This window comes from Melospiza melodia, chromosome 26, assembly GCF_035770615.1.
Source record: "Melospiza melodia melodia isolate bMelMel2 chromosome 26, bMelMel2.pri, whole genome shotgun sequence".
Classification (NCBI taxonomy): domain Eukaryota; kingdom Metazoa; phylum Chordata; class Aves; order Passeriformes; family Passerellidae; genus Melospiza; species Melospiza melodia.
Window position 1 is genome coordinate 257805 of NC_086219.1, and position 26225 is coordinate 284029.

Genomic DNA, 26225 nt, shown 5'->3' on the forward strand with positions numbered 1-26225 from the left:
TTTCTGGATTTTCTCCCTCTTGGCTGAACAGGAGCCTGGGTGTTCACTGCTCCAAGGTCCGATCCCTCACGCTGGATTCCTGGGAGCCAGAGCTGCTGAAAGTGAGTGCTGGATTTTCCCAGGGAGAAACGCTGGGAATCCAGGGATTCCCTGGAAAAGGGGAGAATTCCTCCCCTGAGCCTTTAATTCCCTCCCTGAATTTCACTTCCAGCTGATGTGTGAGCTGGGCAACAGCACCATGAACCAGATTTACGAGGCGCAGTGTGAGGAGCTGGGGCTGAAGAAACCAACAGCAGGGAGCTCCAGGTGAGCCCGAAATCCGTGGAAAAGCAGGTTCAGGGAAAACCTGAACTTCAAAACTCTTTTTGAAATATGAGAAACAGGTGGACAAAACGCCCCAGAGCAGCAGCTCCATCCCCTCATGGTGACTTTGAGCAAACCCAGTTCCTTCTGTTCAGGCAGGTCCAGAGACCTCAAAATGCCTCATTTTAGAGTTTGAGAAATAGGAATTTTAGACCTCAGGTGGAATAGGAATTTTAGGCCCAGAGAAGCAACTCCAACTCCTCATCGTGGCTTTGGGCAAACTCAATTCCTTCAGAGGGCTGCAAATGCCTCATTTTAAAGTCCGGGAAATTGGAATTTTAGACATCAGGTGGATTTGTCCACACTCCAGAGCAGCAGCTCCATCCCCTCATGGTGGCTTTTCCCAAATCCCCTAAATTACTGTTTCTGTGCTGCCCTCCTCCCTCAGGCAGGACAAGGAGGCCTGGATCAAGGTGAAGTACGTGGAGAAGAAGTTCCTGAAGAAGCTGCCGGGCGGGGAGACGCTGGCTGAGGCCGAGGCCGAGCCCAAGCGGCGCCGCTGGTGCGTCAAGAAGTGCCAGAGGCACAGCAGCGGCTCCCGGGCGCCCGCGGCACGCAGGAAATACCGGCAGGAACCGGGCAGCGCCTGCCCCGCCATGCTGGCCTCAGGTGGGGAACCATGAGGGAACCTGGAAACCAAACATGGGGGGCAATGCAGGAACTGGGCAGCGCCTGCCCCGCCATGCTGGCCTCAGGTGGGGAACCATGAGGGAACCTGGAAACCAAACATGGGGGGCAATGCAGGAAATACCGGCAGGAACTGGGCAGCGCCTGCCCCGCCATGCTGGCCTCAGGTGGGGAGCCATGAGGGAACCTGGAAACCAAACATGGGGGGCAATGCAGGAAATGCCAGCAGGAACCAGGGAACCCCTGCCCCGCCATGCTGTGTGCAGCTCCAGCTGGGGAAGGCTCTCCCTTGCTGGCCATTAATTCTGAGTTTCCCTGGGAAGCAGCAGCCACCCTGGAGAGGAAATTCCGCCGGGATTCTCTGTTCTGCCCCGACGAGCTCGACTCTCTCTTCTCCTACTTCGACACCGGCGCCGGCTCCGGCCCTCGCAGTAAGTACTCTGAAACAGATCTTGATTTTTATTTTTAATGGATTTCGGTTTTACCTCTGCAAGAGAGGCTGTGATAGCAAGGGCTCTGGCTGCTCTGAGGTGGCTTTGGTTTAAAATCTGTGAGATTTTGGGTTCTTAGGAAGGTTCTGGCTGCTCTGGGATGATGTTGGTCTGAAATTTTTGGTTCTTAGGAAGGTTCTGCCTGATCTGGGATAACATTGGTCAGAAATTTGTGACATTTTGGGTTCTTAGGAAGGTTCTGCCAGCTATCAGAACTCTGGGATAACTTTGGTCAGAAATTTCTGGTATTTTGGGTGTTTAGAAAGGTTCTTAGGAAGCCCCTCCCTTCCCTCCCAGTTCAACTCTCTGTTGAGTTGAGGTGTTGGGTCAATGGTCTTGAAGGTCTCTTCCAACCTGGTCATTCTGGGAATTTGGTGGAATTCTGTGAATTTGGGGGAATTCCCAGGAACTGGGGAGGTGCTGAAGTCACCATCCCTGGGTGCAGCACTGGGTGCCAGGGTTGAGTTGAACTCTTGGGGTTGGACTCTTGAGCTCTGGGTTGGACTCGATCTTGAAGGTGTCTGCCAACCTGGGGATTCTGTGGATTCTGTGGATGTTGTGGATTGATTCTGTGGGTGGATGGATGGATGGATGAATTGATTCTGTGGATGGGTTCTGTGGATGTTGTGGGTTCTGTGGATGAGTTCTGTGGTTCTGTGGATGTTGTGGGTTCTGTGTTTTCTGTGACCTTCTCCCGGGGGAGGAGCAGCCCGGGCAGGCCTGGCTCTGGGCTGGGTGTTCAGGTGGCCGTGGTTTGTGTCCTGTTGGCCCCGCAGGTCTGAGCAGTGACAGTGGCCTGGGCGGGAGCACCGACGGCAGCGGCGACGCGCTTGTGTTCGGCTCCGTGGTGGACAGCGTCACCGAGGAAGGTGGGTGGCACACGGGGGGTGGCACTTGGAAGGGCTGAGGGCATTATCCAGAACCTTCTTGGCTGGAGCTCTCAATAGAGTTGGGCTGAGGGGTTTTGAGGAGTTGATTGGGAAAGCAGAACTTTTCTATCTAATCAAGAACCTGAGTCCTGCTGGAGGGCAGGGTTAGATGGGGTTTTGGGGAAGGAGTTTGAGGGTTTTGGGAAGGAGTTCTTCCCTTTGAGCATGGGGAGGGGCTGGGGTGGGTTTCCCAGAGAAGCTGCCCCATCCCTGGCAGTGCCCAAGGTCAGGTTGGAGCACCCTGGGATAAATTTTGGCAGCCCTTCCAATCCAACCCAGTGCAGGATTCTATATTTTCTCATGGAATTTCCCCCAATAAAAGGCAGAACTCCACAAACAATGCCAGGCCCAGCTTCTCTTAGGCAGCGTGGATGACCAGGATGGCATGGGGGACCATCCAAAATGCACTGAGACACTTTGGGCTGACTTTTCTGCCTTTGCTCTCCCTTTTCCCCTTTGCCCTCCTTTTTGCTCTCCTTTTGCCCTTTTCCCTTTTGCTCTCCCTTTGCCCTTCCCTCTGCTTTTTCTCCCTCTCCTTTTCCGCTTTCCCCCCTTTTTTCCTTCCCCTCTCCATCCGAGCAGAGTGCGAGGTGTCGGATGACTCCAGCGGGGAGGCGGAGCTGGAGCAGGAGGTGTCGGACCTGGAGGAGGTTCGGGAGGTGCCGGCGGGGCTGGTTCTGTCCCGGGCCGCCCAGAGCCGGAACCTGCCCCTGCTGGCCGCTGCCCTGGCCCACGGAGCCGATGTCAACTGGGCCAACGAGGAGGACGAGGGCAAAACCCCCCTGATGCAGGCTGTCAGCGGGGTGAGGGTCCCCAGGGGCTGGGGATCTGGGGTGGGAGGTAAAACCCCCCTGATGCAGCTGTCAGCGGGGTGAGGGGTTTGGGATCTGGGGTAGGGGGCTGGAGCATGGGAGCTGTTCAGTGCAGGTGAAATGGTGTGGGGATTCCCTCTGGGAATCGTCTGGTGTGGTGTGGGAATTCCCTTTGGGAGTAGTCCAGTGTGGGTGAATTGGTGTGGGAATTCCCTTTGGGAATTGTCTGGTGTGGGTGAAACGGAGTGGGAATTCATTTGGGAATTAGGTATGGGTGAAATGGTGTGGGAATTCCCTATGGAAATTGGGTCTGGGTGAAATAGTGTGGGAATTCCCTATGGAAATTGGGTCTGGCTGAACTGAGGTGGAAATTCCCTTTTTGGAATTGTCTGGTCTGGGTGAATTGATGTGGAAATGCCCTTTGGGAATTTGATATGGAAATTCTCAGTTGTCCAGTCTGGCTGAACTGAGTGGAAATTCCCGTTTTTTTCCCCATTTTGCCCCTTTCCCAGGGCTCCCTGCTGGCCTGTGAGTTCCTGCTGCAGAACGGGGCCGATGTGAACCAGCGGGACGCGCGGGGCCGGGCGCCACTGCACCACGCCACCTACCTGGGGCACACCGGGTGAGTGCAGCCATCCCATCCCATCCCATCCCTGCCACCTACCTGGGGCACACCAGGTGAGTGCCACCCATCCCTGCCACCTACCTGCCACATCCCTGCCGCCCATCCCATCCCTGCTTCCTGCGGGGAATTCCCACCTGGAGAGCACAAAACCTCAGGATCTGGGGGAATCCAGCTGGAAAATGCAAATGCAGCTCGGGGCTGGCACGGGGCAGGGTGAGGTGGGAGATTGGGGTGGGATCTTTTCTGGGGTGGGTGGGGAAGGGCTGGGGTGGAATTCACAGAGAATTTGAGGCTTCCCCATCCCTGGAAGTGCCCAAGAGCAGGTTGGAACAAGCTGGGATAAGGATGATGAGCTGAAATTCTGTTCCTTGGACCTGGAATTCTGTGACTCTCAAATTCCTTTCCTGAGGCTCCCTGTCCCCCAGGCAGGTGTGCCTGTTCCTGAAGCATAGGGCTGGAATTAGGGATTTGGGAATTCAGGAATTTTGTAATTCCTTTCCTCCCCAGGCAGGTGTGCCTGTTCCTGAAGCGTGGGGCCACCCAGGACACCCCGGACGGGGACGGGCAGGACCCGCTGAGCATCGCGGTGAGCGCGGCCAACGCCGACATCGTCACCCTGTGAGTGCCACCGGGGCTGGGGAATGCTGGGAGATACTGGGAGACACTGGGAAACACAGCCTGGGGACTGGGAAATACTGGGAACCAGCAGGGGCAGGAATAACCCACCCTCCTGTCCCCTGCAGGCTGCGGCTGGCGCGCATGAACGAGGAGATGCGGGAGGCAGAGGGGCCCCTGGGGCAGCCCGGCCAGTACCCCAGCAACAGCCCCACGGAGCTGCAGTACAGGAAATGCATCCAGGAGTTCATCAGCCTCAACATCGACGAGTGTTAGGGACAGCCCGGTGCCCTCGGCCGGCCTGGAGCCGGGCGGGGTCCCCGCGAGCCCCACCCTTGGATATTCGGTGTTTTCCCTGCTGGTTGGTCTGGTTGTGATGCCTGCACACCCCGAGGGTTGAGCTGCCCTCAGGGGGTTTTTCCTTGTGGGGTTTGAGTTCTCATGCTTGACTACTGGATGGCTGATTTTTTTTTTTTTTTTTTTTTTTTTTTTTGGAGGGTGTTTTTGGAGTAGGAGCCTCCCCAGGGTATGACCATGGAGTGCGTTGTAAGTGTGGGACATGAGCTTAGAGGTTAAAAAACAACAAAAAAACAACAAAAAAAGGAAAAAAATTTCAAAAAGAGAAGAAAAGGAAAAACTTTTTGTGACCAGGGGAGAGCCACCAACACCAGGAGCAGACACAGCTCTCCCTGAAGAACTGGCTTGGAATTCTGGCAGGGATAGTGGCTGGAGCCTGCTCTGCCCTGGGAGGGCCCCGAGGTGCCCTCCAGGCTGGATTTGGGGCAGGGATGCTCCGGAGGCCCAGCCGGATCAGGATCAGGATTGGGATCTGGATCAGGATTCAGGATCTCCAGCTCCTCGCCCGTCGCTGCTCTCAGGACTGAACCGGCCACGCTCCCCTCGACTGCTGCCCTGGCTGCTGGCTGCCCAAAGCCATAGCTGCCCTGCTTCACCCCCTGCAATTCCCAGAAGGATTCCCATCCTGCGGGATTCCTGGAAGGATTCCCATCCCACTGGAATACCCAGAAGGGTTCCAGCCCCACTGGAATTCCTGGAAGCAGCAGCACTGATCCCTGTCGCTGGCGATGGGCTCGGGGCAGGGAGGGGAACAAGCTCCAGCTGCTCGGTGCAATTTCACAGAATCACAGAATCCCAGATCCCATTGTCCCAGAATCCCCAGGCTGGGAGTCACCCTCAAGACCACGGAGCCCACGCCACGCCCCCACACCCCAACCAAACCACTTCTAATCCCAATCTTCTTCCAATCCCACCCAGGGATGGGGAATTTGCCTCCTCTGGGTTCCCTGCAGGTCTCCATGGGGGAAATTCCACCTGCAGGAATCCCCCCTGTGCTACCCCATGTGCTGGGGCAGCTCAGCAGCTTTGGAGCTCCCCAGCTCTGAGGAGCAGCAGAATTTTTGTGGTTTTCTCCTTTTTTTTCCTCTCTCAGCTGCAGTTAGGGAGCGTGGCTCTCCTCAGAGCACTTTGCTGCTGTCTCACCCTGTTCTGGGAGGGTTTATGGGGCTCAGGGGGCTCTGGAGTCCTGGCTGGAGCTTGGAGACTTTCCCAATGTCCCCAGCTGCAGCTGGCACCAGGGTTTGTCAGGATTTGGGGGCAGGATTTGGGGTCAGGTTCTGTCAGGATTTTGGATCCCCGTCCTGGCTGCTCCTGGCACAGTTGGGATGGGGCTGGGAGCTGATCCTGCTCCCGAACCCACCCGAAACCCCGGCCTGGCTCCAGCAGGACACCCCAGATCCCTGAGGAGCCCCCGGAGCCCAAACCCCGCTGGGTCCCAGCCTGGGGCTGGCCCATCCCAGGAATTCCCTCCCCATTGGTGCTGCCCCCAGCCCTGGGGCAGCGCTTGGTGCTGATTCCCCCTCGAGCCGTGCAAACCCTTCAGGGTCCTTCAGAGCTCTCGGGAGGAAAGAGAATTCTCACATTTGGGAGTGGAGGAGAATTGTCATCATTTCAGAAAAAATAATTTCTTCATTCTTGATAGTGGAAGAGAGTTTTCACCATTTGAGAGCAAAGGAGAATTTTCACATTTAAGAAAAAAGGAGAATTTCACATTTGAGAATGGAGAATATTCCTCATTTGAGAGCAAAAGAGAATTTTCACCATTTGAGAGTGGAGGGGAATTTCTTCCCTCTTGAGAACAAAGGAGAATTTTCATATTTGAGAGTGAAGAATTTTCACATTTGAGAAAAAAGGAGAATTTTCACCATTTGAGAGTTGAGAATTTTCCCCATTTGACAGCAAAGGAGAATTTCTTCACTCTTGAGAGCAAAGAAGAATTTCCACCATTTTTCACCACTTTTCAATTTTCACCAGGACAATTTCACACTCTGCTCTGCTCGTGGATTTCAGCACGGCCATAATTTGAATTATTTGAATTTTTTAACCTGTACAGCAACTCCAAACTGATTTTCAACCCCCCCCTGCTTTTCCCAGCTTTTTTAGGAGGAGTTCAAAACCCAACTGATCCTTTGGAGAACCGAGGAAAAACCACAGCTTCCATTTTTGGGTCATTTTATTTCACTTTTTCTGGGAATTCTGGCCACAAATCCTGGCCAGGCTGCACCCTGGAAGCTCAGACTCACTGCTGAAGTACATGAAGTTGGAAAAAAAATGTAAATACCGATGCAAAAGGCAGCATCTTGCAAGACAATGGATTTATTTAACATTGTATTGGTACTTTAAATATTTAGATTCAATGTATAAAAGCAACTTGGTGCACTTTTCCTACCTGACAGTATTTTGGGGGGTTTTATGTTCTTTTGTTATGGGTTTTGTGCTGTCTTTTTTAATCAGTGGAATTGTTTAAGTATTTAATTTATTCTTATTATTGATGTGCCCAGAGGACTAGTGCAATTTTTATTCAATACAGTTGGTCTGTATTTAATGTCAGGATTTTTTCCGTAGCGTTTTTAGGGAATATTTTTCCAAAATTGCCTCTTTTTTTTTTCCCCTCATCCCAATTTTCCTCCCTTCCCCCCCTTTTTCCTTTTCTGTTTCCATCACGGATTCAAAGCCTCAAAATTTGAGATAAACCAAACACCCTGCAGTCCCCAAACCAAAACTTTCTCCAGGAAAAACACGTTAAGGATGCACTTCTCCCTGTTTCCTGTGTTTCTTGGACTTTTATGTCTCCTTGGGGGGGTTCTGGTGGGGTGTGGGCTCCAAATTTTGGAGGGGAGAGTGGGGAAGGCTCGCAGAAAATTAAATTTCAATTTTCAAATTGAAATTTAAGCATTTCCAGGCTCTGAGGGGGATGAAAAAATGAACATTTTGTTGTTTTTTCCTGCCTGAAATGCAGCTGGATTTGTGTTGTACCATCCTGGTTGGAAGATTTTGATGCCCTAAATTAGATTATCTTTTTTTATTATTATTTTATTTTTTATTTTTCCAAGGAGGTGTGAGTGTTTTCTCTTGGATTTAACCACATTTAACAGGAGGAATTTAAAAGTTAAAACCCCTCACCCAGGATCCTCCATCCTTGGGACTTTTTGGGATCTGGGGGAATTTTTCTCTATTTAACCCAAGTGCCTGGACTTGGAACCAGTCTGGGTTTGGATCTCTGATTCCAGCTGGGACTTTCAATATTCCAGGGTTTTTTCAGGTTATTCCAGCCTTGCTGCCTCCGAGCTGGGAAATTTCTTGGAGTATTTTAAAGGAAAAAATTTTAAAAAATAATGGGATTGGAAGATTTGATGCCTTTAACCAAAAATCCAGGTGTGAGAAGCTGAGCTGGGCCAGGCATCAAATGCAATTGTTTGTTGGAAAATACCTCTGAGATCATCAAATTAATTAATTGATCATTAATTAATCATCCTGCAGCTTCCAGGAGAGAACTGGAGGGAGGATTTTGGGATTGAGAGATCAGGAACATCAAAAATATCAGGAAATACCAAAATGAGGATCAGGAACAGCAGAAAATTTGTGATTTGTGCAAAAAAACCCCAGGAGCTGCTCAGGGAATGCACAGAATTCCTGCCATGGTTGGAAAAATGGAATTTTTAAGTTTCCCAGCAATTCCTGGGTTGGGTTTTGGAGTTTCTTGGCAATTCCTGGGTTGAGATTTTGAGTTCCTCACCAATTCCTGGTTTGGGTTTGGGAGATTCTCACAATTCCTGATTGGAATTTTTGGGTTTCTCAACAATTCCTGGTTTTGGAGTTTTTTAGCAATTCCTGGTTGGAGTTTTTGAGTTCTTCAGCAATTCCTGGTTTGGATTTTTGGGTTCCTCGGCAGTTCCTGGCTGGAATTTTGGAGTCCTGGGGTTTCTCAGCAATTCCTGCTGCTGTCCCTGCCCCTGTGTCCCTCTCAGAGCCAGCAGGGGCCGGGAGGTGACACCAGTGACGGAGCTGGTGACAGCCCTGGGGACGGAGGGGCTGAGGGACAGAATGGCTTTGGGGAGGTTCCAGGATGGGTGGGATGTCCCCATTTCCATGGGAACGGGGCTCACTTGGGAATGGGCTCCTCAAGCCGGGCTGGGCTGTGCCCGGAGTTCCCGCTGGGAATGGGGCTGGGGACACCGGGAGGGGACACCAGCACGGAGGGGTTTGGCTGGAGATGCTGCTGTCCCCAGAGGTGGCACCTGGGGCCACCACGGGGACAGGGAGAGATCCCTGGGCCAGGCCAGAGGGGTTTGGCCAGGCCAGAAGCCTTATTTGGTTATATTAGGGGGGTGTTTTGGCCATCTCAGACATTTTTGTGGCCATCTCAGAGGGTTTTGGCCACCTCAGATGTTTTTTGGTCAGTTCAGAGGGTTTCTGAACAGCTCAGAGGGGTTTTGGCCATCTCAGACATTTTTTTGGCTATCTCACAGGGGTTTTTGCCATCTCAGAGGTTTCTGGCCAGCCCAAGGCTCTGCCCTCGCTGTAAATAAAATTAAACTCCCACCCCTGCTCTCCTCTCTCCCCGCTCTCTTTGCACCAGGATTTTTTAACCCTTTCCCCCCCTGCACCTCTGGAAATTCAGATTTTCTCTATGTAATCACCTTTGTACAATTCCAAAGCTCTTTCTTGTGCTCTCTGCCTTTTTTCCCCTCTCCTTTCTCTGGTCTCTTGAAGCACTCTTAATAAAAATCTGGATAAAAACTCCTTCCCTCCTTCTTCTCAGCTTGGTTTCTTGCTGGATTAACCAAAATCTGCATTTTTAACCCCTTTTCCTTCTCCAGGCTGAGCTGTGGGGCACTGAATGGCACACAAAAATCTGGGATTTTTAAAAAAATAGTCAAAATCTGTTTTCAGAGCATTTTATTATTTAAAACATAATTTAAAAAAACAAAGTGTGTGGGTTTCAAGAGAGTAAAATGCTCCTGTGCAAACATCCCCATCAAAAATAAAGTTTATTCTGTTTTATGTACAGATAAATTAACAAAAATTAACAAATATTAACAAAAATTAACATTATCTCTGTTATCTGCAACAAAACCACAGCATTCCACAGGAATCAGAGGGTTTTTCTGGGACCTGAACAATTCCCAGTCCTGCATTTTTTTCTCTTTATTTCCCTCTGGAACAGTCAGAGTTGGTGGGAATTACCCAGGAAATCCAAAAGCAGCGGGAATTCCAGAGGGAAGGAGGGGTTTGGGAATTCCAGCTGGGATCAGAGTCCAGGTGAGTTCCAAGCACTGCCAATGCTCAGGGAGCTCCCAGCTGTGGATCCAGAACGTCCCTGGCACTTTTCCCCCAGAATTTGGGAATTCCAGGCCTCTCCAGCCCCCTCAGCTCTCCATCCAGAACATCCCTGTCACCCTTCCCCCAGAATCTGGGAATTCCAAGCACTGCCAATGCTCAGAGCGCTCCCAGGGACGGATCCAGGCTGTCCCTGCCACGTTTCCCCCAGAGTTTGGGAGTTGCAGCCCCCGGCTCCTCGCAGCTGTGCCAGCTCCAGCTGCTGCCCCAGTCCTGCGCCCCGGGCTCCCCCCTGGCCGTTCCCCGGCTGCTCCCGCAGTTCCCCGGCGCTCCCCAGGGCCAGGCTGGCGCTCGGGTTGGCGCCGGAGCCCCCGGGGCCCCTCCTGGGCCGGAGCCTCTGCAGGCAGAAGAGCAGGGACAGCACCAGCGTGTCCAGGAGCAGCTCCAGCATCTCCACCACCGAGAGCACCGAGGAGCCGAACCACAGGCTCCACTGGCTGCCCATGCTGGACAGCAGCAGGTTCTCCTGGAAAACCCAAAATGATCAGGTACGGGACCATGTTTTTCCTATTCCTCAAACCCGTATTTGAAACATATGGGGTCAGTGGATCATTTTCCCAATAAATGAAAAACCAAAACCAATCCCAAATCCCCAAGCAGCAGATTCTCCTGGAAAAAAACCCCGATTTTTTATTTATCTGAGCTCTAGAAACAGGAACTCTGCTGTGGGCCTTGTGCACAGCCTGGGAGTTGAGCTAATTCATAATTAGTATAATATAATAAATATGTATATATATTTATATATAATATAAAATAAAAACAAAATTCTATTAGTTAATCATTAATATCAAATAAACAGATATATTTCTATATAATTAAAATAATTCTTTAATTTCTATTAATAATTAATATTATCATAAACGTAAGTACACATATTCCTATATAATATAAAAATTTAAATTCTATTAATAATTAATATCATATAAACAAATAGATATATTTATATGTCATGTTAAAATAAAGCTTAAATTAGTTTCTATTAATAATTAATATTATCATATAATTAAACAGATATGTTTTATATACTATAAAAATAAAGGTAAATAATTAAATCTTAGGAATTAATTCCTGCTGGAACTCTCAGGAATTCCATGGAAAGGGAATAAAAAGGAGCTGTCACCTACTGAGAGCAGTGGGGCCTCGTGCACAGCCTGGGAGCTGAGCTGGCGGTAGAAGATGGTGACCTTGGCAATGTCCCTCCTGCAGGGACAGCACAGCTGGCACGCCGGGCACCCCCAGGTGGGACTGGGACACTCCCAGTGGGCACCAAGACATTCCCAGTTTGGACTGGGACACCCCCAGTGGGACTGGGACACTCCCAGTGGGCACCAAGACATTCCCAGTTTGGACTGGGACACTCCCAGTGGGACTGGGGCAATCCCAGTGGGCACTGGGGACATTCCCAGTTGGCACCAGGCCATTCCCAGTGGGACTGGGGGAACATTCCCAGCTGGCACTGGGCACATTCCCAGTTGGTTCCAGGGCATTCCCAGCTGGGATTGGGGCACATTTTTTTGGGACTTATTGTAGAATTTCTGGGAATTTATTGGGGGTTTATTGGGAATTTTTTGAGGGTTTCTCGGGATTTTTTTGGGATGATCCTGCAGGTTTTCCCGTTGGCCTCCCTCCCCATCCCAGACGCCGTGGATTGGGATGATCCCAGGATTTCCTGCTGCCCTCCCCACCCATCCCAGACCCCATTGGGATGGGGATGACCCCGTGGATTGGGATGATCCCAGGATTTCCTGCTGCCCTCCCCACCCATCCCAGACCCCATTGGTTGGGCTGATCCCATTAGGACATGGATGACACCATTGGGATTGGGATGATCCCAGGATTTCCTGCTGCCCTCCCCGCCCATCCCAGACCCCATTGGGATGGGGATGACCCCGTGGATTGGGATGATCCCAGGATTTCCTGCTGCCCTCCCCACCCATCCCAGACCCCATTGGTTGGGCTGATCCCATTAGGATGGGGACGACCCCACTGGGACGGGAATGACCCATTGGGATTGGGATGAGGATTTCCCTGCTGCCCTCCCCGCCCATCCCAGACCCCATTGGGATGGGGATGGCCCCGTGGATTGGGATGAGCCCAGGATTTACCTGCTGCTGCTGGAGTTGTAGCCGTTCTGGTGCCGCAGAGCCTGGCGCACCCAGTCCTGCCATGGGAACATTGGCATTGGAATGGCGGCATTGGAATATTATCAATGGGATATTTATTATTGGAATGCTGGCATTGGAATATTGTTAACAGGATACTGTTAACAGGAGTTTGGCATTGGAATGTTGTTAATGAGACATTGTTAATGGAATGTTTTCATTGGAATATTCTAAATGGAATATTTGTTATTGGAATGTTCATTGTTGGACCATTGGCATTGGAACGTTTGTCACAAGGAGATTCGTTATTGGAATATTTGATATTGGAATATTGGTAATTGCAATGTTCAATTTTGGGAGATTTCTATTGGAATATTCGTGATTGGAATTTTTGCAGTACCTGGGATTTTGCCGAGGGCCACTTGGCTGTGCCAGCTGAGACCTTGTACAGGGATTCCCTGGGGAGAAAAACCAGGAATTCTGGAAAACCTGGAATTCTGAGCACCAGGAGCTGCCCAGGGAGAATTCCCAGAAATCCAGAAAACTCCCAGGGCAGCTCTTCAGAACCTTTGGGAAAAGCTTCCCAATTCAGCTCACAAAATAAACCCTGAATAATTAAATATAATAAATATAAATAATAGAGATAAATACATCTATATTAAATTAAATATTGATTAAATAGAATAAATCTAAATAATTAAATTTAAATGAGAAAAATATAGAAACATTGAATAAATTTAATTTTAATTTAAATTAAATTTTAAAAGTTGGGAGCATTAAATTGAAATTTGAGTTGAGATTTCTGGGGCTCACCTGCAGGGTTTGGGGCAGTGCTGGAAACAATCCAGGCGGTGATTCCGGAGCCGGGAGTAGAGCTGGTAAAAACAGTGCCCTGGAAAATGGGATGGGAGGAACAGGGTTGGGAATTCCCAGGAATTCCCACTCCCTTTGGAATTATCCCAAAGGAAAATAATCAGAATTAAATCCTAAAATCCTGGAATTAAATCCTAAAATCCTCAAATTTAGGGTTGGAAGGGACCTTAAAGGTAATTCCCACCCCATGGATCCAGGATCCTTTAAACCCAGGGAATTCTTGGATTCCAGGGATTCCCCAGGGATTCAGGAATTTCCAGGGATTTTTTTCACAAGTATTCAGGAATCCCAGTGATTATTTCCCAGGATCCAGTGAATTCTATTATTATTATTATTATTAATTCATTCCCAGGCTCCCTTACCCCAGGTGGGCTGGCGGCTGTGGTCGCTATTCCCAGGTAATCCCGGAGATTATTTATTATTATTATTCTTAATTTTTTTAATGTTATATTTTATATTGTTATTTCTTTTGCTGCCTTACCCCAGGCAGGCTGGCGGCTGTAGTCGCAGTAGCGAGCCCCGGCGGGCAGTGGGTAATAGAAATATCCACAGCCACAGCGCTGCACCATGGCCCGCTGGAAACACGAGTGCAGGCACGCCTGGAAACAGGGAAAAACACTGCGATAAACAAAAAAAAAATCCACATTTCTAGCACGGAACTGGTAGGAGAAAAGGGAAAAAAAATTGGATAAATCAGAAAAAATTTGGAATCTGTAGGATGGAGTTCTTAGGAGAAAAAGGTAAAAAAATTTGAACAAATAAAAATAAATTCTGATTATCTAGGATGAATCTCTTAAAGAAAAGGGCAAAAAAAAATTGGATAAATCAAAAATATTCTGAATCTGTAGGATGGAGCTCCTAGAGAAAAGGGTAAAAAATTGGATAAATAAAAATAAACTCCAAATCTGTAGGATGGAGCTTTTAGGAGAAAAGGGCAAAAAAAAATTGAAGATGCTGTTGTAGAGCAGTTTCAGCCTGGCTAAGCCGAGTTTAGCTAAGGCAGGCTCAGTACCTGCAGGGTGTAGGAGTTGTTGTAGAGCCTGGCTAAGCCAGGTGTAGCTAAGGCAGGCTCAGTACCTGCAGGGTGTAGGAGTTGTTGTAGAGCCTGGCTAAGCCAGGTGTAGCTAAGGCAGGCTCAGTACCTGCAGGGTGTAGGAGTTGTTGTAGAGCCTGGCTAAGCCAGGTGTAGCTAAGGCAGGCTCAGTACCTGCAGGGTGTAGGAGTTGTTGTAGAGCCTGGCTAAGCCAGGTGTAGCTAAGGCAGGCTCAGTACCTGCAGGGTGTAGGAGTTGTTGTAGAGCCTGGCTAAGCCAGGTGTAGCTAAGGCAGGCTCAGTACCTGCAGGGTGTAGGAGTTGTTGTAGAGCAGCTCCACGGCCACGTCGGCCCCGTCTGTGGTGCACCTGCCGTAGTTGCCCCCCAGGCGATTCACCTGATCCTGTGGGGACACAAGGGATGATTAACAAGCAGGGTTCATTAATTAGTGCCCTGAGTGATTGATAGGCAGGGTTATTTAGAGCCTGCCATCACCCTGCAGGAAGGGCAGGGAGTTAATAAGCAGCAGAGCTGGACATTGGTAATTAATATCAGGGAAACAATATAAATTAATATAATGAATATAATTCATATGCAACTTATTATATACATTAATATTTTCTATTTTATATCTTTTATATAATATCTATTAAGTGGGAATGAAATCAGGCTCCAAAATTTTGAGAGCCAAAAGAACATTTGGGGTCTTCTTATTTGGGGCTGAGCCCAGTGAGGAGAGGAAGGAGAGGACCCCAAGCCAGGCGTCCCCATGCCCCCAAGGAGCCATGCCCACCTGGCAGATGCCAAAGGGATGCTTTGGGATGGTTTGGGATGCTTCCACCCCATGCCCACCTGGCGGATGCCGATGGAGGGATGGTCTGGGATGGTTTGGGAAGGTTTGGGATGGTTTGGAATGGTTTGGGATGGTTCCACCCCGTGCCCACCTGGCGGATGCCGATGGTGGTGGCAATGCCTGGGCGGATGTGGAAGCCCTCGTGCTCCAGGAACGGGGTCTGGTTGTGGCTGTGGATCATCACCTTCACCCCGGCCACCGTGGACAGCAGCGGGAGGTGCTCCTTCTGCTCGGCCCGCAGGATCAGGGACAGCCCTGGGGACACACAGGGGACAGGGGAACAGCTGGAGCGCCCAGCACTGGGCAAATCCCTCCTGTCTGGGTTTGGGTCCCAGATTTGGATTCTGGGATCCCTCAGTTTGGATCCCAGAAAAGCCATTTTTAATCCTCAGAGCCCAGGTGACAATGGCAGCTATTCTGAGCTTCCATATAAAATAATAAATAATAATATCCCTATAAATAAAACCCAGCAAACCCAGATTTGGATTCTGGGAGCCCTGAAGAGCCATTTTTATTCCTCAGAGTCCTGGTGATATTGGCACCTATTGCAAACCCTCAATAATCCCATAATAAATAAAAAACCCCTCTAAATAAACCCCAATATTCTGCAATATACGCTGTAAGAACATCCTGCTCCAAACAAAAAATAAATTCTGCTTTTTTAAGCCCAGATGCTGCTGGGGCTTAAAATAATAACATTGTGGTGGCACAATAATTTGTGTCACGCAAGAGAGGCTAGAATTTGCCACTAAATCCTGCACTGAGGACAAATTTAATGAATTCTCTTAATTTTAGCTCTTTTCCCCCATTTTGCAGATCACTCACCATAAGGAATTCCTGGTTTTGTGGCTGCCCAGAAGGGATCTGTCCCCTTGCTGTTAAAAGTGTAGCAGCTCCCAAAAACTGGGTGGTGGAAGTGAACATGATCACTGGAAAATCAGAGATTTGATGGGGTTTAATTAATTGATTTATTACCTTAATTCAAAGCTGGGTGTGTTGGGAAAATGAGATCACTGGAAAGTCAAGAGAGATTTGATGGGGTTTTAATGGAAAATCAAGAGAAATTTAATGGGGTTTTAATTACAAGTGTGAGACCACCTTAATTCCAAGCTGGATGTGTGTTTGGGACAAGGTGCATTCCCTGGAAACCCCGATTTCACAGAATCACAGAATCCCCAGGTTGGAAGAGCCCTTCAAGACCATCGACCCAACCCCTCAACTCAACCCTGGCACCCAGTGCCACATCCAGGCTTTGTTAAACACACCCAGGGATGGTGACTCCACCACCTCCCCGGTTCCTGGGAATTCCCAAAATTCCCCCAAATTCTCAGAATCCCCAGGTTGGAAGAGCCCTTCAAGACCATCAAGTCCAACGCAGCCCCAACCCCTCAACTCAGCCCTGGCACCCGGTGCCACATCCAGGCTTTGTTAAACACACCCAGGGATGGGGACTGCATCACCTCCCCGGGCAGCCATTCCAGAACTTTATCCCCTCTCCATAAAACCCTTTTTCTGAATCTGCAGCCTGAATTCCCTCGGTGCCAGCTGAGGCCGTCTGTCCCCCTGCACCCACCTGGGCCTGCAGGGCTCCCCATCGTACTGGCAGGAGTAGACCAGGTCCTGGAAGTGCTGCTGGTGCTGGGGCAGCCCCGGGGGCAGCTGGGCCATCACGTTCATGTAGTGGAAGCGGAACCACTCGAGCAGCGCGTCCATGCCCGACGGGTGAGAGGTGTAGAAGCAATTCCCACCTGTGGAGTTGCACTGGGACACGGGGAAAGGGCAGGGAAAGGGGATAGGGTCTGTTATTAGCATGGGGATTGTTAGTATTTTGTGATAATAATTATATTATGTTATATATATTATTATAAGAGAACTGTTATACCCATAATAGTAATAGCTTATTACCATCATCTATTACTATTATGGGAGTTACTATTAAATTATAACTATTATATTATAATCACTATTATATTACATATTTATATTAATATATAATATATGAAATATATTCTTAGATAATTTTAATAAATAATATTAAATATCTATCAATATCTATAAATATATGTATATAATAGTATATAATATATATTATTTTAATATTTTATTTATATATATATATAATTATTGTATTATATGGGAACTATTATTATTCCCATAATAGTAACAGGTAACAGGATATTACCATAATCTATTACTATTGTTGGAATTATTATTACATTTTATTTTATTTTATTTTATTTTATTACATTATTATATATTTATACTCTCTATATATATTATTATTATGGGAACTATTATTATTCCCATAATAGTAATAGATCATTTTTGTGTAAATCCCATCCAGGTATTTTGGGGCGAATCCCCATCCAAATCCCCAGGTATTTTGGGGTGAATCCCCAGTTCCTTTGGGGTCAATCCCCATCCCAATCCCCAGTTTCTCTGGGGTGCACCCCACCCTGCGGTGCCCCGCTCCCCCTCTGTGCCGCTCACCAGCCGGAATCCCACTCTGGAATGTTTTTCGCCTGCCCTGGGGTCCCACATCCTGACCAGGGAGAAGTTGTGGCTGAGCCTGAAGCCGGCGCTGCTGAGGTTGGCCCAGGCCTGGACCCGGATGGCCCCGTCCTTGTCCCTGTCCCTGTTCCTGTCCCTCAGCTGGGACAGCCTGGCCGAGGCCTTGGGGCCGTACAGGAAGGTCAGCGACTCCTCGGCCATGCGCTCCAGCTGCTCCAGCTGCTCGCTGACCAGCTCAAACCTGCAGGGAGTGGGGAAAAATCCACATTTTGGGAAAATTCCAGATTTCTGATCTCACAAGCTCCATGGAAAGGTTATTTCTTGGGATCTGTGGGAGAATATCCAGAAATTCTGCTGCTCAGCACACCTAAATCTAATAACTTTATTTAGTATTTAATTAATTAATAATCTTTATTAATAATATTAATTTAATATTTAAATTATTAGCAATATTTATTAATAATAACAATGTTATATGTCCCTCCTGGGAGAGGAATCCCTGACTCTTCCCAAACCTTTGGGACCATCCAAGTGTGCTGGGATGGCAGACGGGGATGGCTGTGGGATGCATCCAGGGGGTTCTTGACTCTTCCCAAACCTTTAGGGACACATCCCAGACCCTTCCAAACCTTCAGGACACATCCCTGCCCATTCCCAAACCTTGAGGGACGCCTCCCAGACCATTGCCAAAGCTCAGCTCACCTGGAGGGATCCAGGTTGCAGATGGTGACGGCCGGGAACATTTTGGGCTCGGAGTCCATGGACATGGTGAGCACCACGGGGTAGGCCCAGAACTGGCTGAACATGAGGGCGAACTGCCAGTAGAGCATGCCCAGGCTGGCCAGCAGCAGCAGCGTCCAGAACGCCGTCTTCATGCGGTTCCTGCCCGAGCACACCAGGCGGATGGTGCCGTGGATCGTGGTGTTCTTGCAGAAGAACTCAAACATCTCCTTGAAGGAGCCGTAGAACTCGATCAGCCCTTCCTCAGCTGCTTCTCCTCCTCCTTCTCCTTCTGGAAGCTCTGGTTCCATCCTCTAAGTGGCTTTCTGGGCATGGAAAACAAGGGAAAATCGTATTAATGTGAGGGAAAGACTCTTCCAAAAAGGCTTTTTCAAACAGGCTTTGTCCAAAGGGGCATTTTCCAAAGAGGGTTTTTCCAAAGAAACCTTTTCCAAACAGGTTTCTCCCAAACGGGCTTTTCCAAAGAGGCCTTTTTCAAATAGTTTTTTTTCCAAAGTTTCCTCTTCCGAAGAAACGTTTTTCAAGCAAGACCCAAACGAGTTTGTAATCAGGAAAACCTGACAATAAAATTGCAGAGAATCTGAATCCAGGGAGATCCCCCAGGATCTGGATCCTGGAAGGAGAAAAGAACCCAAATTCTGCTGCTGCTGCTGAGGGATTCTGAGGAGCTTTCCCACATTTCCGGAGGATTTCCTTGCCAAGGTGGATTTGGGAAGTTTGAGGCCAAAAAAGGTGAGGAATTTCCTTCTTTCCAAGAACTCCAAGGAGCAGGGTTTGATCCTGAATTATCAACTCATTGTGGGTCCACACAGATTTGTAATTCATGATGAGAGGAATAATTCTAGTGGAATATTCTGGTTTAATCATTATTATTTATTATGTTATTTTATATATGATTTATTATTTTTATATACTTATTTTATATATTATTTATTATATCTATTATTTATTATTACTTCTTATTTATTCTTGTTTTATGGGCCTAAAACAAGACTGACTCAAAACCACTATGGCTTCATCTTTATGGCAAAGAATTAGGGAAAAATTCAACTTTCAGCTGGTTGAATTAGAAAATTAGAAGCTGGTTTTAATTTTTGCTGTAGGATCTCATTCTGCAGAGTAAAAAGGATGAATTTCTCTCTGAACTCTGCTCCAAGATGAAATGCAGGAGGTACAGGCAGGTATTTTGGGATGGAAATGAAGAAAAACCTCAGTTGGAAACACAGAAGGGATGGGCTAAATTAGGGTGTGGAGAAAGAATTTAATTCAAAAATTGTAGAAACCACTGGAAATAAAATAAAAATGCCCTCAGGGTGTTTCTTCAAGACCACCAAAATATTAATTAAATAATATTATATTATTGATATTAATTAACATTATTAGCAGTAATTTTGCCACATAAATAGGAATTTAGGTATTTGTATTTTGCAGCAGTGAAAAGAAATGGAAAAGAAATTGAAAACCACTCACAAGAGCGGCATAAATACAACTAAAAACCCAGATATTTTTATTATTATTTCTCCCAGTAATTAAAACATCTCCTGTGCTATTCCAGGGAAAATTCCCACGTTTCTGAGCATGGAAAAGTGGCTCTGGTGGCAGTTTGGGACAGCAGAGTGACACTGGGACATTTCCGTGTCCTGAAGATGACAAGGTGAGAATTTCCAACATGACAGCAGCCCGTGAATCACCCTGCTCATTATGTCATTAAAAGGAGTTTACTGAGTCCAAACTTTGGGACAACCTTTGCTCCAAATAAAATAAATAAAATTAAAATTAAAAGAAATCAATAAAAATACAGGGATAGAGGCTGAAATTGAGGAGAGGAGAAGAAGCTAAAGGATTGTTGGGAGAGGTTCTGTGATGGAATTAATGAAATTAATTTGATTTAATTCAATGAAATTAAAGCTTTGAGTCTTTAGCCATGAGGAAATGTGGAATATATAAAAAAAAATAATGACCTAAAATGAATGCTAAAAGAATCTAGTCCTTGCTCATGAGGTAATGTGGGAAAAGGGCAATAATTACCCAAAATGAATGCTAGAAGAATCTAGTCCTTGCTCATCAGGAAATGTGAAATAAAAGGAATAATTACCCAAAATGAGTGCTAAAAGAATCTAGTCCTTGCTCATGAGGAAATGTGGGAAAAGGGCAATGATTACCCAAAATGAATTCTTAAAGAATTTATCAAACAGATTTTTTAAATCTAATTTGACTATAAAAACCCCCAGACAAAGCCTGGCTTTCAGAGTTAATTCAGATAATTTTCAGGTGTTCTGAGTGGGATTTTAAGTTTATGGTGAATTCATCCTGTTTAAATCTGCTTTGCTAAAATGATTCATTCTAAAAATTTAATAAAGCAAAATAATTCAGAACCAATCTGGAAAAATAGAACAACCCAAGATTTAGAGCTACAAATATAAAAATACACATTAAAAAAATGAAATTATAACCGAATTCCAGCCCCTTCCCCACGGTACCTTGGCAGAAACTCTGATCTGTGAGCGTTTAGAGAAGCCACTAAACCCAGCCCTGGGCTTAACCCTGAGCAGAAGTCAGGTCCTGGCCCAAAGCTGTGGGATTTGGGAGGCCCTGGAGCTGTCCAGCCTTTATGGAGGGAAGGGATGACATCAAAAGGGGCAGGACTGGAGGAAGAGATGATGGAAATTATTCAAAGCATGATCCAGGGAATAATAGGAAGTGAATAAACTGGCCAGACGGGTTAACATGGAGCTTACACCGGAGTTAAGCTGGGTTTAAGGGCTGCTGGCGTGTTCACCTGGATTTTTTTTCCCCCTCATGATCAGAGTCATCGTTTTTAGGGAAATAACCGTGGGTTCCAGAATGTTCTTCCTGCTCTGGATTTTCCATCTTTGTCCTTCCCGCTCTGGATTTTCCCATCTTTGTCCTTCCCACTCTGGATTTTCCCATTTATGGAGGATCTTCCTGCCTTCTTTCCCTGTTTTCCAGAGCCTGGCAGGATCCCAGGGAATTGGAGCCCTCAAGCCTTGAGGAATTGCATTCCTTGGTGGAATCAATGTGGATTCCCTCCTGCTTCTTCAAGAATATCCCCATCCCAATCCAACCCCAACCCCAATCCCATCCCAATTCCAATCCAATCCCATTCTAATTCCAATTCCATTCCAATTCCATTCCAATTCCATCCCAATCCCATCCAGGATTCAGGTGCTGAGACGGAACCAGAACCAAACCAACCCCGTTTAAATCAGGTTTTGGGTTAAAGAGTGGCAAAAATGAGGGAGAAATGGATTTGGGGCACCAAGGAGAACTTCCATGATTATTTCTGATTCTTTCCCATGTGGAAAACAGCTCTGCAGGAAGTTTTTTAATGTGAAAATGGGAATATTTGAGATTCAGATGAAGTTTAGAACCTCATTTATTTTTGATCCTTTCCCATGTGGAAAATAGCTCTGCAGGAATATTTTTAATGTGAAAATGGAAATATTTGGGGTCCAGATAAATTTAGACCCTGCCTTTCCAAATTGGATTTTCTCTCCCACTGGAAGGCATGAAATATCAGTGTTTGAAAAAAACTCCTGAAATTTCTTGTGAAATTTGATTCAGAAAAAAGGCAGAACGGTGAAAGGAAAGAAACTCTCCTGATTTTGATTGATTTCAATCCTACTTACACTTGATTTATGCTGGATTTTGTTCCAGATAATTACCCAGTGCAGGGCCAAGGACAGAGTTTGCACAGTTCATACATAAAAACTTCCAAGAAAAATGGTAAAATTCCTACATTTTCTTTACCTCTGCAGCTTTTATCAATGAAATTGGATGTGATTCCATGAAAATCAACAAATTAAAAGCAAAAAATTAAAATGAAAAGGAACCTTCTGGCCATGTCCACAATTGCTGCTCCTCAGGACACAGAACATTTTCTCCCTCCCTCCCTCCCAACCCTAATCAACATTTCCTTACTCAGAATTTTTAATTACAGCCCTGCAACCCCCCAGGACTTTCTCAGGGCTCTTATCTCCACAATCTCTGCATTTTGAAATTTTAAAAAAAATTACATTTTTAAGCAGTGAAGGAGTTTTTTCCCCCCACATTTTTCCCAGTTCAGGATCCACAAAAATGCCCCAACAAAACCAGGAGATTTTCTCAGTGATGCTGATCCAGATTTTTTCCTTATTTTCCAAGAAAAAAAAATCCTGGAGGGAATTTTGCAGGGATTTTTTCTGAGGTGCTGCCATTGTGAGGCAGCAGGACAACAATGTTTTGCTCTGGTGGCTGCCCCTTGTGCAATAATTGCATTGTCAGGGATTGATTGTTGCATTTTCCATTGCACAACCCGGGGTGAGGAAAGACACAAACGTGACAGAACAAGGTTCCCAAAGCTGGGAGGTTTTTTATGAGATTTTAGCTAATTAACTCTTCACCTGGCTCTGCTAAAACTCATCATTCAATTTGATTTCTTTTTAAATTAAAAATTAAAATTATTTTAAAATTTTAAAATTACAATTTGTAATTAAAATTTATGAAATAATGTTTTGTTGTTTTTTTTGTTTGTTTTTTTTTTTTTATTATTTAAACAAGGTTCCAGGTATATTTTGTGAAATTTCCTTTTAATATTAAAGAGGGGTAGAACAGACTAATAACAGCTGGTTAACAGGATTCGAATCTCTTAAATAATTGTAAAATTTAAGCGGAATAAACCACATGTCTCATCTTCATTCTTTCCACTCTGCATTGCCAGGGGAAATTTAGGTGTGCAGAGCTCCAGGAGAGCAGGAGAACATCCAGAACATGCAGAGCTCAGCTCAAAAAGCAATTCAGAGATTCTCAGAGGAAATCTGGGGGTGCAGAACTCCAGGAGAGGAGGAGAACACCCAGAACATGCAGAGCTCAGCACGAACAGCAGTTCGGAGGATTTCAGGGTTGCCAGAGGAAATTTGGGGGTGCAGAGCTCCAGGAGAACACCCAAAGCACCCAGAGCTCAGCACCAACTGCAGTTCAGGGATTGTTGGTGCGCAGAGCTCCAGAAGAGGAGCAGAACCCCCGGAACACCCGAGCTGCTCAGCATCCCTGCCGGGGCAGGAGCAGAGGGCGGTGGGCAGAAGCTGCCCAGGCTCTGCCTCTGCTGTCCCACCCTCTGCAGGAATTGCGCTGCCAGAGGGTGGGGCAGCAGGGAGGGAAAGGGAGCAGCGCTGGGAGCTGCCCACGGGGGTTTGGCTGGAGCGGCTGACCCAGCGGCCAGCTCTGCACGCCAACCTTCCCTCTGGCACTGCCTGCAATGCTTTTCGTGCTAAGCTCTGCATTTTCTGCATGTTCTCCTTCTCTCCTGGAGCTCTGCACCCCTAAATTTCCTTCAGGAAACCCTCAATTGCTGTTTGTGCTGAATTCCTGCATTTCCTGGATGTTTTCTTCCTCTCCTGGAGCTTTACACCCTTAAATTTCCTCCGAGAATTCCCTGAGAATTGCTTTTCATGATTAATTCTTCTGGTTTCTGGATGTTTTCCTTCTCTCTCAGAATGTCAGTGGAGCTCTGCACACCAACATTTCCTCTGGGGATACCTGAATTGCTATTTTTACTCTGGGAATCCCTGAATTGCTTTTTGTGTTGAATTCCTGCATTTTCTGGATGTTTTCCTCCTCTCCTGGAACTCTGCACCCTTAAATTCCCTCTGGAAATCCCTCAATTCCTTTTTTTCCTCTGGCAATCCCTGAATTACTTTTCTTTTTTTGCCTCTGGCACCCCTGAATTGATATTTTTTTCCCTCTAAATTGTTTTTTGTGAGCAGCTTTGGGCCCTGGCTGGGGGATTTCTCTGCAATCCCTCCCAGGGGTCTGACCCTGCACGACTGGGATGTCCCAATGCTGCCAAACCTGCTCCAGGCTGGTTCAACACCCCTTAACCCCTGCTGGGCTCGTTTTTAATCCCAGTTTTCCAAAATAAAACTCCCTGGCACATGACCATTGGGCATATGACTAATCTGTTAATCAGCAGCCATGGAAATATTCCTTAATTACCCCTCCTTAATGAGCAAGCTCCACGTCAGCCGTGCCCTGGGTGCAGAGGGTTAAATCCAGCCCGGAAATTCAAATTAAAATGAAAATTAAAATCCTGCTGGGGTGAGCCAACATTCATTCGTACTCACTCACCTGTGTGAGGAGGGAACCTGCAGCTGCTCCTGGCATCCTCTGGAATAATTCCGGGGTTTTTTGGGATTTTCTTCCTCTTCTGTCCTCAGGGATCTGTTCACCCCCTGGAACCCCAAATCTGAGATCCTGCCTGGGGATGGGTTTTGCTCTGATTTCCAGTCAGACCCAGCAGGATCTGGGGGAATTCCGAGGGCTGGAGAACACCAGAACCTCCCTGCTGGGAGGGCACCAGAGCTGCAGCCATCCTGGAGCTGCACACAGCATCGCTCCCTCCTGAAAAAGGCCAAAAATCCCAAAAGAACCCTGGAAAAGGGGGTGGAAATCACTCCCAGCTCCTGGAGCAGACCCAAAATCGATTCCCAATCCAGGAATTCCAGCTGGAGAAGGAGCAGGTGAGGAATTCCAAAAAACTCCTGGAAAAAGAGGTGGAAATCCCTCCCAGCACCTGGAGCAGATGAAGAATCCCAAAAAATTCCTGGAAAAAGAGAGGGAAAATCCCTCCCAGCTCCAAAATGGATTCCCAGGGCAGGAATTCCAGCTGGAACTGGAGCAGGTGGCAGCTCCCAGCTGCCAAAAATCAAAAAGATTCCTGGAAAAGAGCTGGAAATCCCTCCCGGCACCTGGAGCGGATGAGGAATCCCAAAATGTTCCTGGCTTGGGGTGGAAGTTGCAGCTGGAGCTGGAGCAGGCGGCAGCAGCAGGAAGAGGAGCAGTGGCAGCAGGGCGGAGGGGATGGAGCAGGAGCGCTCATTAACAAACCCTAATTAAAGCTGGCATTGCTCAATGCCTGTGGCAGCTCCTGCCCCGTGCAGGGTTTGCTTTGGGATCAGTCCAGCTGCGATTCCCTGGATCCCAACTTGGAGGGGAAGCCCCTCAGCGGCAGAGGAGCATGGAATTGCAAAGAAAGCTTTAAAAAAAAATTATTTTTAAAAATTATTGAAAAATTCTTTTTAAAAAGCCTTTATTAAAAAACCCTTTATTTTTAAAGAAAATTTATTTTAAGAAAACCTTTATTTTTTAAAAAACTATATTTTAACAAAAATCTTTATTTTTATAAGACTTAATTTTAAAGAAAGTTTATTTTTAAAAAACTTTTAACAATATTTTTTAAAAGCAGAAAAAAAAGCTTTAAAAAAAGGGAGGGAGGGAAGGAGAAGGAAAATCAGAGGGAGATGGGAAAAGGAGAACACCAGAGAGATTTGAAAAGCTTTTAAGAACTTTATTTATCTTTATTAACGTTATTTTCATACATCAAATACCAGGTTTTGTTGTATCCTTTAAAAACCCTTAACATTTGCTATTAAAATCTGCTTTTAATTTATTTTTAGTGCCCCAAACAACCCCTTAAAGCCTTAAAAATCCCATCTATTTCCTATAAACATAAACTGTTTTTATTTACTAAACATAAACTACTAAACTTCTTTTTATTAAGAAATAAAAAATTAATTTACATAAAATCCCCCATTTTATACATTAAAAATACCATTTAATTCCCATAAACACAATTATATTAAAAAAATAACTTTTCTACACCCCTGGTGCTTCACCTGCCAGGCAGGCCTGATGACACGGGGTTAATCGTTAATTAAAATGTTCATTAAATTGTTAATTGCTGTTTGTGCAGAGCTCTGGTGATGCCACCTGCCCTGGCATGGCTTTGTCACCTCCCCTTATTGCTCCACCCTTGTTAAAAATGAGATTTTTTGGGGGGATATTCCTCGTTAAAAAGGAGATTTTTAAAAGGATATATATCTAAACATACTTTTAATATACTTCTACATATATATATTATTTTAATATATCTCATATATATGTAAAATATATATT

At 46.6% G+C, this 26225-nt stretch overlaps 2 protein-coding genes across 2 annotated transcripts in view; one reads left to right on the forward strand and one right to left on the reverse strand.

The window, feature by feature from the left end:
* ACAP3 (ArfGAP with coiled-coil, ankyrin repeat and PH domains 3) overlaps nucleotides 1-7576 on the forward strand; it is a 35080-nt gene extending 27504 nt beyond the window's left edge. Inside the window, exons 16-24 of the mRNA XM_063176753.1 lie at nucleotides 32-101; nucleotides 212-306; nucleotides 752-972; nucleotides 1317-1421; nucleotides 2258-2350; nucleotides 2993-3213; nucleotides 3735-3844; nucleotides 4355-4465; nucleotides 4591-7576. Coding sequence (XP_063032823.1) covers nucleotides 32-101; nucleotides 212-306; nucleotides 752-972; nucleotides 1317-1421; nucleotides 2258-2350; nucleotides 2993-3213; nucleotides 3735-3844; nucleotides 4355-4465; nucleotides 4591-4738 — 1174 coding nt within the window. The 3' untranslated portion in view covers nucleotides 4739-7576. The remainder of the gene's footprint in view (nucleotides 1-31; nucleotides 102-211; nucleotides 307-751; nucleotides 973-1316; nucleotides 1422-2257; nucleotides 2351-2992; nucleotides 3214-3734; nucleotides 3845-4354; nucleotides 4466-4590) is intronic.
* A 2230-nt stretch (nucleotides 7577-9806) lies between these two features.
* SCNN1D (sodium channel epithelial 1 subunit delta) lies at nucleotides 9807-25046 on the reverse strand. Its single transcript, XM_063176816.1, has 13 exons — nucleotides 24399-25046; nucleotides 18234-18577; nucleotides 17511-17772; nucleotides 16594-16781; nucleotides 15846-15949; nucleotides 15112-15275; nucleotides 14472-14570; nucleotides 13616-13733; nucleotides 13075-13153; nucleotides 12662-12719; nucleotides 12265-12320; nucleotides 11284-11359; nucleotides 9807-10625 (listed from the first exon to the last, which is right to left on the reverse strand). Exons 2-13 carry the CDS (start codon nucleotides 18560-18562, stop codon nucleotides 10215-10217), a joined length of 1944 nt encoding a protein of 647 aa, XP_063032886.1. The 5' UTR covers nucleotides 18563-18577; nucleotides 24399-25046; the 3' UTR covers nucleotides 9807-10214.
* Nucleotides 25047-26225: the final 1179 nt, after the last annotated feature.

Bases quoted from the DNA above. Each gene is read 5' to 3' on its own strand.
- SCNN1D (XM_063176816.1), bottom strand. From the start codon at position 18,562: ATGGAACCAGAGCTTCCAGAAGGAGAAGGAGGAGGAGAAGCAGCTGAG. The intron at 15,276-15,845 runs GTGAGTGATCTG...GTGTGTCCCCAG, and splicing joins AAAACCAGGAATTCCTTATG to GGCTGTCCCTGATCCTGCGG. The intron at 13,734-14,471 runs GTACTGAGCCTG...CCCTGTTTCCAG, and splicing joins ACAACTCCTACACCCTGCAG to GCGTGCCTGCACTCGTGTTT.